This window comes from Helobdella robusta (genome assembly GCF_000326865.2).
Source record: "Helobdella robusta unplaced genomic scaffold HELROscaffold_32, whole genome shotgun sequence".
NCBI lineage: Eukaryota > Metazoa > Annelida > Clitellata > Rhynchobdellida > Glossiphoniidae > Helobdella > Helobdella robusta.
The window spans coordinates 1,672,195-1,687,826 of record NW_008704589.1 but is presented as its reverse complement, the minus strand read 5'-3'; the positions used below and the strand labels follow the sequence as shown (position 1 = coordinate 1,687,826).

Genomic DNA, 15,632 nt, shown 5'->3' with positions numbered 1-15,632 from the left:
ATATTTGTTTTAATATTTGTTTTAAACAAAAACAAATATTTTTTATATAGATTAAAGTTTCAAACAATTTCAAATGGCTTACTAGCTTCAAATTAAACTACATTACTTGGAAATTGTGTCTAGATGAAGTTTCACTGACATAATAAATTGCTTGAATAGTTGTTGCTTGAATAGTTCGAATAATTTTCGAAATCTAGCACTGGTGAAAACATCATTTGTGAAAACATGGTTGTTGGATATAACAGCAAGAAACATGTATACAGTCAATGTAGAGCGCGTAGAATTGATTATTCATCTAATTGGGATGATAGCTATCCTGAAAATGAAGAAGAAACAATTAAGCAAAATTCTTTGTATTGTATCGCATGGTTAAAAAGAGCAGAAACAAAATGGTCATATTGAAATGTTAAAAAAGTGATCCTGGTTTTCTAACGGGTTTATATTATAGTACTGCGATCAGTTTCGGAATCGTAATTTATAAAAAGCAAAAAAATAAAAACAAAATAGAGGAAAATTGGTATATTCTGTAGATTAACAACTTTTCAAAAAAAGAAAAACTAAAATTTACTTAACTCAAGTATATCGAAATGTGACGAAAAAAATTACAGGAGCATCTAGCTCCATCAACATGAGTTTTCTGCAGATACTGCCGTGACTTTCATGGGCAACATTGGGCAGAAAGTTAAGTTTGATTTCTGAGAAGTTTTCTCACAAATTCCATCTTCTTGAATTTAATTTTCCTTAGAAAAGATTGAGGATAACAACAAATTCTCCATACTATTAAAAATTAAATCTATTGAGGATTTGAATCTCGGTGAAAATCTTGAAATAACTATATAACAATTGAGTTGATTCGATTATGGCTGTGTTTGTGTTATTCGTTTGTTGTGTTTGTTGATCATATTGGATGGCGTGCACACACGCACACACACACACACACACACCACAAACACACACATACAACACGCACAGATTAACGCACTTTTACATACCACAAACATACATTCATACATGTTGCAAAATAGCTTAACTTTATTTAAACATTTTATATGGTATTATTTACAGCACGTAAAAGCAATTAAAGGGAAAAATTTTTTTTCCTTATAAGTCAGTCAACAGACTAATTTTTGCGTGCAATCGAGGCTGATAATTCTCTCGCTCACTCTATCAGAGCAACTGTCAATCACTAATTATTCAATCGGCAATCATTGAGTTTATAGACTCTCAGAAATAAAACATATACCAACATTTTATATTTTCTATGAATTTTCAAGAAAACTCGATTTAATTTTTATCCAAATGATAATAAATGCATAAAAACAAATTTTGATTTAATCAAATTTTTTGATTCGTTGTGAAATAAACATTTTTTTGTCTTTAACATTTTACCAAACAACAATTTATTACATTTTATTTCTTCAAATTTATTTATTAATTTAATTAATCAATTAATCAATAATTAACGATTAATTAGTTACCTAATTAAATAATACTAAAATAATGCATGCGTAATAAAATGAAATGAAAGTAACTTAAAACCGAAAAATTCGAAACTTTTTTTTATCGGCATTATCACTACTGGTGGAAAGAAATAATTTTCTTCATTTTTATTTACACTGAGTACTTCCTCTCCTTAAAATAGCAGGAATGAATATCGCTTTCCACCACGTCAAACAAATACTTGCCATTCTCTGTTGTTCCCACAGATAAGTTCACTCATTCATTGAAAAAATGCATCCAAACTAAATGCAACTTACCCGCATACTGATAATAATTTTTTGTATTCGTTTCAACATTAGGTTAGTCTTTTTGTATGTGTATATAAATTTACGTACAATTTTAACAGCGTAATGGCGTATTTCTGAAACGTTTCAACTGGCATATTAACTTTTTTAAAATGAAAAATTTAGGAATAAATAGTAAATGGTAAAAAATATATATAAACAGGTGAATGATTGAATGAACGAATAAACGATTGAATGAACAAATATCGAATGAATGAACAAATAAACGAATGAAAAATGAATGTAGAATGAATGAACGAACCATTCCACAGAATGTTGTTTATGAACGTGATGGCTGGCGCGTTGATTGAAAGGTGCAATTTTTAGGGTTTTGTTACGCGTTATCGTTCCTCAACTACAAGCATTTGAAGTATCATATATAGGATACATGGTTTTACATGCATATATAAATATATATTGATATAAACATATCTACATACGGTTGAATATATGTCTAAATTTTTAAAGATTTTTTTTTTTTATAATGATGAATACCCATACGGAGAAAGGTATACATGGAGTATTGGATCGCGCCTATCAAGTCAGTATATTATATTCTTAAGTTATGATGCTATGCCTTAGGCTTTACTTACTAATGTTGTTATGTATGTATACATTATATATACGGTATGTATACATTATATACGTGTGTGTGTGTATATATATATATATATATATACATATATATATATTATATGTAAATATGTATATATCCAATAAATATCTTATGATGTCTTTTTAATTTTCCTTTTTTATTGCTCATTCTCGACAAATGAGAATTCGTTTGTGTAATTGTCTGTTATTGCGTCAGTGTGTCTTTGTTTGTATCCGCGAAGAATGTCTGTAATTGTAATGATTTGTAAATGCGTGGCTGTAATCGTAAATTGTAATGATCTGAAGATGCGTGATTATGAAAAGTTATCTGCTCTGCAAAGGAACACAAACGATCACACACCACACACACCACACACACACACACATTTATAAGTATGTAACCAATGTAACATAACGAATTTTTATTTCATTTAAACTAATATTTATTGATAATAAAGTATATTATTATAGCTGTATTCATGTGTTAAACAGCACGCAGATGTTTGCAGACCGTTTTCGCAGTGCATAAAGCAATAAGTTTGCCAGACGGCCTGTAAGCATTTGTACCTGCAAATAAATCAGCATTGAAGATCTTTGGTCCGGCAACAAGTACTTCAGGCAAGATGGATGGAGCTGAAATGGATTTGAAATTACATCAACAAATAATTTTCAACAATCCGTTGATTGCTCACTCTTCTCCGCCAACTGCATCGTTAAAAGACCTAGAAAAAAAGTTATTTTGTTTATTTGTTATCAATATGTATCAACAATAAACGCATGCATACACAGAGAATGTACACATTTGTACTGACAAATTGTATACATAATAAAGTTCCGACCGAAGCGAATATTTCTAGCTTCATAGTACCATTTAAGGTACCAAGCCAACCAGATATGTAAAAGGTAGTATGTAACAACTAACTCCAACCTCTTAAAACATAACATTATAATTACTAATCAGTCCTTCTGAAGTCTTCAATTTGCCCAATTACAAACACTAATTGAAGATCGTGCGTTTGAGATTAGAACGATGTTCTCCCTATCTAGAAGAATGTGTGCGTGTGCGTGTGTGTGTGGTGTGTATGCATGTATCATACGACGCGTGTTTGGGAATTAAATTTATTTCCTTTCAAAAATTTAGCAGTTGTTGTGTTGCTTTTGTAGTTGGTGGTTATCTGGTTTCTACTGCTTTCTATTCATTGATGACGTCACTTATGACGCGATTCGATCCTGAAGGAAATTCGTTTTTGAGATTTAGTTTGAAAGTAAGAAGAGGTGGTGCAAATTGTTTTAAAAGTTTAAAAATTATTTATATTCCCGTTAATATTATTAGCCCCAGAAATTTAATTAAAAGAGCTTTCATATATAAATATATTTTATGATATTTTTTGCAAAAATTATACCCGCTATTGATAATAGAGGTGCGGGTTTGATAGAGATTACCATTTATTGTTTGTGGGGTCCTTATCATCCTTACATAAAATTATCCTTACATACATAAAATTAACATTACAATACGTGTTGCGTGTGTATGTGTGTTTGCCTGTGTGTGTTTGTGTGTGTGTGTGTGTTTTTGTGTGTTTTGTTGGCATTTTCATTTAGTTTTATTACTATAACTTTCGTTTTCGCAGTTAGGTTTTTTTTTATTCTTTGTTCTATATGGCTAAAGCATTATATTATTATAAATCATTATAAAACAACAACAACTCACTTGGGTGTTTTAAGTTTTAGAATTGTAAAAGAAATCTGAAAAAAAAGAAAGATTTGTCTTCTAAAGTTAACATCTGGGGTTACATTATTACATCGTATATAACTACAAATGGTTAGGGGTTTCTTCCAATGTTGTATTTTATATCCCAACCAACCTTATATTACCACTATTTTAATATATTATATAAAAATTTTGAAAGCAAAATGAATTACTTCAAGTAGTTTAATCATAATATTTATTAGAGAATCAGGTGGAGTAGTTATTATTTTGGAAAAAAAAGGTGAAACTAAGTCGAGATATATTATTTATTTGGTCAGTGTGTGTGTGTGTGTGTGTGTGTGTGTGTGTGTATGTATGTATGTATGTATGTATGTATGTATGTATGTATGTATGTATGTATGTATGTATGTATGTATGTATGTATGTATGTATGTATGTATGTATGTAAGTGTTTGTGGAAAAAAAACTTAGAAAAGCTTGACAGGGGAGATAAGAGAATAAAAGATATATTAATGCATTATAAAATTTCTATTACAACATATATGACTTTATTGCATGTAAAAAATCCATTGTGCTGTATATTTTATCTGTTCTATTGGGTTATGATACTATATCTACTTATTTCACCGTATCTATCTATATGTATCATTTTTTCCTTGGTGTTCTATCAGAAATTTTTTATTTATTTATTGCTAGTTTGTTTTTCTACGAATATTTCCATCAATAAAATAAATAAATATACAGCTACACATACTCACAAGCATGTACAAACATACACACGCACGCACATACAAACATACACATGCAAATACAAACATACACACGTACATACAAACATACACACACACGCGCGCGTCAGACAGGTTTAGTTAGACACGTGTATGTATGATTTTTCCAGATCTTTTCCAGATAAATGTAGGGATGGATGAGTTGGTGGTGTGTGTGTTTGTTAGATTGATAATAATATTTTTCTCTCATTAATAAATAAAAATAAGAGGAAAATAAAAAAGAAGAGATATATCTAAACAATCCACTAACAAGGTAGAGATGATAAAAAAATGTAGTAGATGGATGGATGGATGGATGGATGGATGGATGGATGGATGGATGGATGGATGGATGGATGGATGAATGGATGGATGGATGGATGGATGGATGGATGGATGGATGGATGGATGGATGGATGGATGGATGGATGGATGGATGGATGGATGGATGGATGGATGGATGGATGGATGGATGGATGGATGGATGGATGGATGGATGGATGGATGGATGGATGGATGGAATGAGAAGAAAAAGGAATAAGAAATTTATTTTCAATGTAATCATAAGATTTAAAAAAACAGTTGAAGAAGTACAGCATAATTGAAACATCAAAACAAAATCATAAATCAGAGGTGCTACAAACAACATTAATAATAGTAATAATAATAATTACTACTACTACTACTATAATAATATTACTAATAATGAATATTAATATTATTTCTGTATTTTAAAGAGTTAATCATGGGAGTTATGTTCATTTTTGGTCATAATTACAACAACCGGTTAAGTTTTTTAATTAATTAATTAATCAACTAATTAATTATTTTGCTGATTTTAATAATTAACTATTTATATTTTTATTTTAATCTATTTAACTAAAAAAGAATTTGTTAAGTTTCGTTCACTATTGCATCAATTAAGAAATTCATTCATTCATTCAAATCGCATACGCGTATACATATTCATACATTCAGTCATTCATCCAACCGTTCATTCGTTCGTTCGTTTGTTCGTTCGTTCATTCATTCATTCGTCCATTAATCTACGAGATCTCATAATATTATTACATTATTAGTTGTATTATTGTTGCAGATTGGTTTTTTTCTTTCGAGATGTTTTTATTCCCATAATAATAATAATAATTATTATTATTATTCTTATTCTCATCATTAATATTATTACTAGTTTATTGTTTTGCTGTTATTATTATTATTCTTTTTATAATATTGTTATAATCATTGTTTATCTTACATCTGAAATCAAAACACTTTTCATTTTTGAGCAATGAGGTTTTCATTATATGTAACGTTGCATAACTTGTAAATAAGAAGTATCAGTGCGTGTGTGTAGAAACTCGAACATAACCAGAGTTCAGCGAGAGTCTTCAGAGGAAGAGTTTCCGTCAACGAGTGTTTCGACTCTCTAACTTTCTAACACACTCGGGAAACAGGGTCACATCCAAAGATCAGTTGGATGTCTCTTGCAGAACAAACAATTTGCCTCGCTTTGAAATCACCTCTTTTTATACTGAAATATTGTGTCGGCGTGCCAGACAGTTCACAAATAAACATATCACGATGTGAGTTATATCGACGAGCCAATTAACACGCTAAGCCCAAACAGGGAGTGTGAGTCATCGGATGTCTTTTTCTTCCTACATAACCAAATCCAGTAAGATGCTTGTTCGGCTGTATGTCCTATGTCCTTCATACAACTCGATCGTCTTTTATCTGCCAAACCCAAATCCTTCAAAAAGCTGTACACTGAACAACCAGCAACACCTCTTGCACCGACCTCAACTGCGTACAACAAACACCTCAACCCACTTTGTTTTATCACACTAACAAGCTCTTCATACTTGGCTGTTTTTATAGCGAGATTTGCCACTATATTAGCCTCATACGGTGCAGTCAGTTTGACTAACATAGTCTGCTGTCTGCTGTACCACCACTTCGGGTCTCGCTTCTGTATCCTTTATGAACGATGGGTAGTTCCTCATGCCTTTCAAATCTGCCATGACCTTCCAATCTCAGCCGTTATCAAAAATACGTACATGTATGTATGTATGTATGTACGTATGTATGTATGTATGTTGTGTATGGGTATGTATGTACATATGGATGTATGTACAACATACAAATAATATGTACACGGTTTATAAATCAATTTAAATTTATTTTTTATGGAAAAAATATTGTCGTCAATCAAACAGAAAATAAATAAAAAATGAAGATCCTTTCGATATTAACCTATATAAAAATGTCGTTTTGATAACATGAATTCGTATGTATGTATATATATATATACCAAATGATATAATTAATATATATGTATGTATATATATATATATATATATATATATATATATATAATTATAAATATATTAAGGTTTAACATAACAAGGCGTTCTTACATTTTATGGAATGAATGTGTTACAATAACCTACATGTTTGTGCGTGTATGTGTGTGTGCGTGTATGTGTGTGTATGTGTGTATGCATACATTGTGTGTATGTATACATGCGTGTTTATGCTTATGTTCATGTTGTATAGTTTTATTTCATTGCTTTATTTATGCCACCTACTATTCCATAAAAGAAATCTCAATTGAAATGAAATAAATAAAATTACATAAGCGATTGCTTTGATGAGCTAGCGTTATGAACACGAACAAGTCTCATGTTTTTAAACGGATTATCAAGGCAACCAGATTATTAAGTATATAATAAATATTAATTTTGTATAGTTTTACAATGTGATATTCATAAATTTTTTACGTAAATAACATATATGAACTTTAATATCAATAACACTAATTATATATTAAATAGTTAGAGTTCATCCAAAAAAGAAGATTTTTCCAAAAAATTTGATAAACGCTGATTAATCGCCATGAATGATGATGGTGTTTCTATGCGAGCCGAGAAATTCTTGCTAACTGCTTAATGTTCAAAGTTATCCAAGTTATTATATCATCCTAGATAGTATATCATCAGAATTAAATTATCTTATCATCACATTACTATCACTTAGGTCGTATCACCTTAATTATATAGTTTCATTAATATCATCTGACTTCTATCATCTTATTTATCTTAAATATATCATTTTAATAATATTATCTTAATTATATCCTTGTACTAAAATAATCTTAACTAATTTTATCTTAGTTATTATATCATCTTAGATAGTATATCATTTTACTTATATCATCTCATATATCATCTAGTTATATCATATTATCAGTTTATGCTTTACACAGCAAACAACATTTCAACGAAAGCTTTAATTAAGTGTCAAATATTCAAAGCAATAAATCATTTTATTAATCACATCGGTTTTATTAATTATTATTATTCTATTCTTGTATAAATATATCAACTAGGTTGTTAAATATCAATTAAATTCCTATTTTGTTTTATAAATTTAGTTCATGTGAGTAATTTGTAATATTTGTGATACTAATTCAAGCAAATTTAATTTAATTTAATTAATGTACAACTATTTTTTTTTATAGTTCTATAAAAAAAAGGTGTATAAATATTGAACGGGAGCTTTAAAGGCACATTTCAAATACCAAACAAGAAATAAAGTTAACAAGCCGCTGCGAAAAACAAACTTTAAAATAATTAATTATATGAATAAATAAATAAATAAATAATAAATAGCAAATAAATATTAATCAGAGAAATATAAAATAAATATAAGGATCAATTACAATTTTGTTCAAAAAGTAACAATGTGGCATCCTTTTAAAACAGCGGGTCGCTATGTTCTTCTTCCATTTTTTCATTTCAAACTGTTTCTATTAAATTCATCAAGAGTTTTTCAATTTTTATCGCCAATTAAATAAATTGTGTACACCTAAACCTTACCCTAACTTCGCTAAGTTTTGAAGGCGTGCCTGGTATTGATGTATACCGGCGTATTTTAAAGGAATACCACGAACTATTTTCTTTAAAAAAAAACCGCAGATTAACAAACATCAATTTAGATCATTTGACAAGGACAATTGCGAAAGAGCACTTTAAACTAAAACAAACAACAAACTGACAATTCATTAATCAAGTTGGTTTTCTTTTCACTGTCACATATACATTTACATGTACATAAAAAAAGTCAAAATGAGCTCAATTTACATTTCTTGACTGTTCATTCACGAAGGGAATAAAAATTTTTACACGAACATTTTGTTTCAAATGAAGTGGTGAACGATGATAGGATGACAGACTTCACGCAGACTTCACGCAGACTTCACGCAGACTTCACACAAAAATGAATGGACAACTGAATGATTGCGTGGTAAAGCAATGAAATGTTCATCTTCACGATATCTCCCCGCCATCATCCACTTCCTGGTCGTCATTGTTCCTGGCTCCGATCATCGGTTTGTTCTTATAATTATCCCACAGCGCTGATACAATATCCGCGACAACGAGGTCTGTCGAATTCTTGGCCACTAGTTTCAATACGAACACTCCGTCCTGTCTTAGATACATCTGAGCGAATTTTCTGGATAGTTTTCTGTCGCGATCGCTGTCTCTGTTCAACTTTCCCATCACTTTCAAATGTTTTCTGACGTAGCGGATTCGACTGTGCCTGAAGCCAACCAGCCAGATCCATCGGAGCAAGCTGATGATGGTTGCAGCGGCCACAAGGACCATCCAGAACCAGAGGAAAAGATAAATTTTCTCGTTGAAAAAATTAATCGGCAGCACGCATTGGACGGTATGGTTGTGCGTGTTGCCCAGGACGTGGATCTTAAAATCGCACAACGTCGTCAGGGGGAATCGAACCGAAGGCTTCACCTCTTTTCCCAGAACAATGTCTCTAATCACCTCGACACCGTACAAGTGATAGTTGGTACCGAGGAATAAATTCAAAATAAATAACTGACACACGAGGTTGGCTAAATACATAACTTTACTTATCAAATAAAGTGTCAGCAAATAATTACCCTGCCTATTTCCGCAAATTAGGAACATTTTCCTGGCCATGAAACGTCTGAGACCTCCGCAGCAGCCCCCCTGGTACTCCCGCTGGTAATCCAGGTAGTGATCAAGATGGCGAATCATGTATTTGATAGTTTTGTCTCGCCTCTCGGGGTACAAAGCATTCTGAATGGTTTCAGCTGCTTCTACCAAGTTGTTAATATTTATTCCGGATCGCTCACTAAACACTCGCCAGAGCAGACACGGCAAATAGAAGAAGAAAGCTTGAAGTAACATGACGAGTGGCACCCATTGATAGTAACTAATTACTTTCTTTACGATGTCCTGTTGGCCGACTAAGGTATTTTCAGGTACGGAGTAAGTGTACGAAATCCAGCAAACTCTGTTGGCGTACTCACCTTGGTTGGGAGTGAAGTGTCCGGGCATCCAGCAGTGTATAGGTTCGCCGACGTACTGAGATGTGCTGATGATGACCATGAAGATGAAGAGGAAGATGACGCTGTACTGGTGGTTCATCCTGTCCACTAGATCGTCGTCGTTTCGGCTCGATTTGAAAACCTTGCCAATGGCAGTGAACATTCCCTCCAGCATCATGTCTCTGTGCTCGTGATCCTTTTCTTAAAGTTGCTATCTTAAGGTATGTGCTGTTGGAAAGTGTTGATGTTGTCGTTGATGTTGTTTCGTTGATGCTGTAACAATCACTGAAGTGGTGCTGGTGCTGTAGAAGTTCACCTTTGATTTTGCTGATGTTGTTGTTTCTGTTGTCAGTTTTATTCAAAATATTAATGTTGTCGATGTTTTTGTTTTCAATGTTGTTTCTCTCGATGCCAAGTTTTTTTTTGATTAAAAAATGTTGTTTTGTTTCGTCGGGTTTATTCGATTGAAGAAATGTTTGATTAGTTTTTTTGGTAGTTGTAAAAAGTTAGCTGATGGCGATTACGATAACAATTATGATGACGACGACGACGATGGTGGTGCTGAGACTGTTATCTCTATGGTTGACGTCAATCTTTGGTACTGACCATATATTACCAGCATATATGTCACTCAAAAAATTTTTCTCAAATATGTTCTATCCAACGATGAGGTATTGTGGTGGCTTCAATGTTCAAATTCTGTTTCAAGCGGTATAAGTAATTTGGTTAGTACTTCAATGAAGATATTTTTTTAACTCAGTCGCGTTTTTTGAAAAAAAACTGGCGCATTGCAACACCAACAATAATTATAATATCTATAATACAGCTATTATAAATAAAATTGCATTAGTATTTAATTTAGTAATATTACAGAGTCAATTTGAATAACAAAAATACACTAGAGTGTTAGATGAAGGAAAAAATTTTTGTTGGTTTTAATTTATGGTTTTCAAGCTCACACACCCGTGAAATAATTTTTTCTTGTTGAATAAATACTATTTGAGATATTCCAGTTCATGTTGATGCTACGAAAACATTCCATACATTATAACAACCCAGAGATAAACAAATTTTTCTGTATAAAATTTCTTCAATCATCTACAAATATATATCCTCACATAGATAAACACCTACATATGTTGCATACATCGGGCATATACATACATTTGATTGTATTAGTTTGGCGGGTATTACTTTCACATCACGTTGCTCTGCTCCGTTGTATATATTACCGTTTTCAAACCGCAATTTTGCTGAGCTCAATTTTCAGTTACGATAATGAACGTTGGAGAAAAAAAATGTTTATTACCCGTGACCGTTGCAAAAAAATCTCTTTTAAATTTTTTTGCAAAAATTCAACTTTTTTAAATGCCTAACAATTTAAGTGGTAAGTAGGATTGAGCGTATAATTGATAATACTTGCACTTAGCAAGTTTAAACGAGTGGATTGTTTTTGTTTTCGGTGTTTTTTTCTAAACGGGAAAACACTTCTGTTTTTTATTGTTTTTATTTGACTGGTTTTTTGTTTTTGAAACGAAGTTTTGATAAGACGATTGGTCAGATGTATAGAGTGGAGATATTTTTTGCTGATGTTATTGGCTGATTTTGTTGTTAGTTGATGTCGTTAGTTTAGTTATTGCTGTTTCTCCATGTTGCTGTCATTATCCGTTTACGGTTTTAGATTTTGCTATTTTTTGTTACTTCTGTTGCACGTTGTTGTATGTTGTTGTTTGTCTGTTTGTTTGTTTGCTCGTTCGTTTGTTCGTTCGTTTGTTTCTAATTTTATTCGTTGTTGTTGGTTGCTGTTTGTTGACGTAATTAAAGCAACAGATACTCAAAGCTGATGTTGATGATGATGTTAATGTGATTGTTGTTTATAATTTATACATCATTAATCAATTAATCAATTGACTTTTAGCATTTACTAAGGTTAAGCATTCGCGAATGGATGGCTGTAAGTATTAGATATTTATACATATAAAAATATTTATCCGAAGTTAAACTTTCTCGCTGGCAATTGAGTTGATTTGTTGTTTTTTACGCAGCTATTTTTGTCTAAAAAATGTTTTTGTAGTTCAAAAGTCGTTGTTCAATTACTATTTCAACGTGTCTCTATGATAACGCGAATGTTTTACCGTTCTTATCTGAGGTGGCTGTTTGTTGTGCGTGTGTGAGGTCACAAAAGTGCCTGATGATGAGTCAAAATTAACTGCTGTTGATGTTTTAGATATGGTTTTGTTTCGTTGTTGATGTTTGATGTTATTGTTTTTGAAATTGTTGTCGTTTGTCTGTTTGTTGTTGTTTGTTTGTTGTTGTTGTTGTTTGTTTGTTGTTGTTGCTGCTGTTGTTGTTGCTGCTGTTGTTGTTGAAATTTCTGTTTAAATAAAATTTTTTGCAGAAGTTTTGGTTGAGGATGACAGGCCGTCGCCCAATTTTTAAAAATCTTTGATGAAAATATGTAGTTTCTCAGCAATCATTTATCTTATTTGAACGGGTGAGCAACAAGTTGATGATGATATTAGTTCATTTAACTTGCACATAAAGTTTTATTAAGGAATTATCATGAGATCTTTCAAACATTCAACTTTGATATCTTTTTAAATAACAGATCCAAATGTATGTGTTGACGATCGAACAAAAAACAATTCTGAACAAAATTTTGAATTAAATCTCTCTGTTTTTCACTTTTTCTTTAGACGAAAAACGTTGGATAGGTGATGTTGATGAAAAATATTCTTTTATTAGTTGATTATGCCTGGTCGGTGAATTAATTGGATGATTGATTAAAGTTAGCTGGTTTGTTAATAAGTTGATTGATTGAATAACTGGTAGATAAAACTACCAAGTGTACATGTTAACTTGAATGTCGCGAGTCTTCTTGGTTATTTGTTGACGGTTTATATTTCATTTTGCTGTCGGTATAACGCTCATCAAATGTCCTATTCACTGTGTATCTGTGATAATAAAGTTGGAAAGAAAAATTAAAAAGCAAATTTATGTTATATCTGGCAAACATTTATATTAAGTATAAATACAAATTTTTTATGAACTGTATATATATGCAATAAAAATATTTAAAAAAAAAAGTTAAAATTATTGTGGAAAATAATTATCTTTGTAAAAAACGAAACAAAACTAAAAGAAAGAAAATATAATAATCATGAACGCTCATCTGCATTGAGTGAGTTGTTAGGTAAACAAAGGAGCAGAACAAAAACTCCTTTGTTTTGCCATGTAAATAATACAATTTATGTTGAAGTTCTTAAGAAAAGGAAAAAAAAGTCTAAGAAGCAAACCAAAAAATATTTAGAATGAAGAAATAATCGTGAGTTTACTAGTCTTAACTTATTTTTGTATGAATGTGTGAGTGTTTTAAATTGGTGCTACTAAATTATTTATTAGCAAAGATATTACATTTTTTTCCGCCAGATGAAAGCGAGATATTTGATAAGTCTTTATTTTGAAATTAAAAAAAAACCCGAAAAAGATTTTTAGTTTTTTTAACTTGAAACGAATTTTTTGAAAATGAATGAATGAAATTTAAGCTAAAAACATGCTATATATTCTTGATAATTTTGATGAAAATGTGTATGCCGTTCCTCCAAACTATTTCTGAATTCCTGTTTAAAGTAATTTATTTTATTTGTTGTGTTATATTTTAAATTGCTATAAACTTTAATGATTATTGCAATGTAATTTAACTTAAAATTTTTTTAAAACAACGTTTTTCATTTAGTTTTTAGTTAATTTTGTTTTTGAAATTATAAAAAATTGGACACACACACACATACATACACGCTAAGAAAAATGAAACTTTCATCTGGAAAAAGCTACAAAAGCAAAATCTCCCCTTCCATTCATGTTCATCTATCGTGTGAGGCATTGTTCCGATAAGCATGGAGGGTGTTTATGATGCTGGCGTTGAAAAGCATCTTCTTTATTAAGATTCAATTCATCATTCGCTCTTTAATCTTTATAAAAATATCAAAATTAACGTTTTTTAGTGTAAATATATTTGTTTATTTTGCTGTTAGGGTTACACTACACGATGTGTGAGATTGTGTTGGAATGAGTCTGTGTTAGAGCCGGTTCTTCTTATGACTAATTACACACACGTTTGCTTATTTCTTCGTTTTACACACATGTTTGTACGCTCGTGCATGTGTTTGTTCGGTTAAGTACTTGTTTATAAGTTTGAGTATGTGCTTTTTTGTTTTAAGAGAGTGTGTAAGTAATTTGTCAAGCACACTTGAACTTGAAATTCAAGAAAACCTTGAGAGAGGCTGGAGCTGAGTTTTTGCTGTTCACGGATTTAAAGATAACATCAATTAATAAAACAAACTCACCGCATAAAGACACATACACGTATACGCACACACACACACATACACTTACACACACAGACATATAGACCATACATTTAAATCAAAATAAATTTCTACACATTTTGAGACAAAGCATTTAGTATAACTACAAAAGAACAAATGATTTTTAATTGAATTGGTATTTTCAATAAAATATTTTATAACAACAACTTCGAAATAAAAGTAAAAATATTAAAAATAATAATAAAGTCAGTAATCTTGGCACCATTCACATATGCTTCTTGAGAGAAGCACTTATTAACACGCAATGTTTTTTTTAAACAGACTGCAGTGTCTCTTAGAAGGTAGGTAGGTTAGGTGCGCTCTGTTTAACCTTTCCTATTTGGCTTAATGTTTTTGTTTATTTTAAGTTGTTTATATTTACCCAAGTGTGTGTGTATGCGTGTGTGTGTTTTCTACTTTGTTTATGTTAGTAATGAGTTTGTTTATGTTTTTACTTTTGTTTTTGTAATTTTTAGTTTTTCATGTTTACATTTGGTCGGTTGGAGTAAGTGAATGAATTAGCATTGTAACATAAATATAAACAACTGCTATAAACGCGGACATACAACAAGCAATACACACGCACACACACACACACACACACACATACATACACGCATACACACGCATACACATACACGTAAACATATTCACACATATATACACACACGCGCTTACACACAAATACCTAAACAGAATTTTTTTTTTAAATAAGCGGATGAAAATATCTAAATACGGTGGGGAGTAAAAATTGCAGAGAAAAATTTTCTGAATTGAAAAAACATCAGCGAGAAAAATGTCAAACAAATATTATATATCATGAGTAAGTGATGATGATTTGGTGAGGCGAGTTTGAAAACGATAATGGTGATAATGATGTCGATGATGACGACGACGATGGTGATGACAACGAAGATGATGATGATGGTGATGACGACAACGACGACGATGATGGGGAGGAAGATGGAGAAGAAGATGATGATATCGTGAATGGGAGTTTTCACGTCTACAAGAATTTAAATTTTGAGATAAAAGTGA

The 15,632-nt window shown here is 31.2% G+C and overlaps 1 protein-coding gene across 1 annotated transcript; it reads right to left on the bottom strand.

Annotated features, from left to right (window-relative positions):
- Positions 1-9,184: 9,184 nt before the first annotated feature.
- Positions 9,185-10,390, bottom strand: HELRODRAFT_82276 (hypothetical protein; the record flags this gene model as incomplete). The annotated part of the gene is made up of 1 exon (XM_009022609.1): positions 9,185-10,390. One exon carries the CDS (start codon positions 10,388-10,390, stop codon positions 9,185-9,187), a length of 1,206 nt encoding a protein of 401 aa, XP_009020857.1.
- Positions 10,391-15,632: the final 5,242 nt, after the last annotated feature.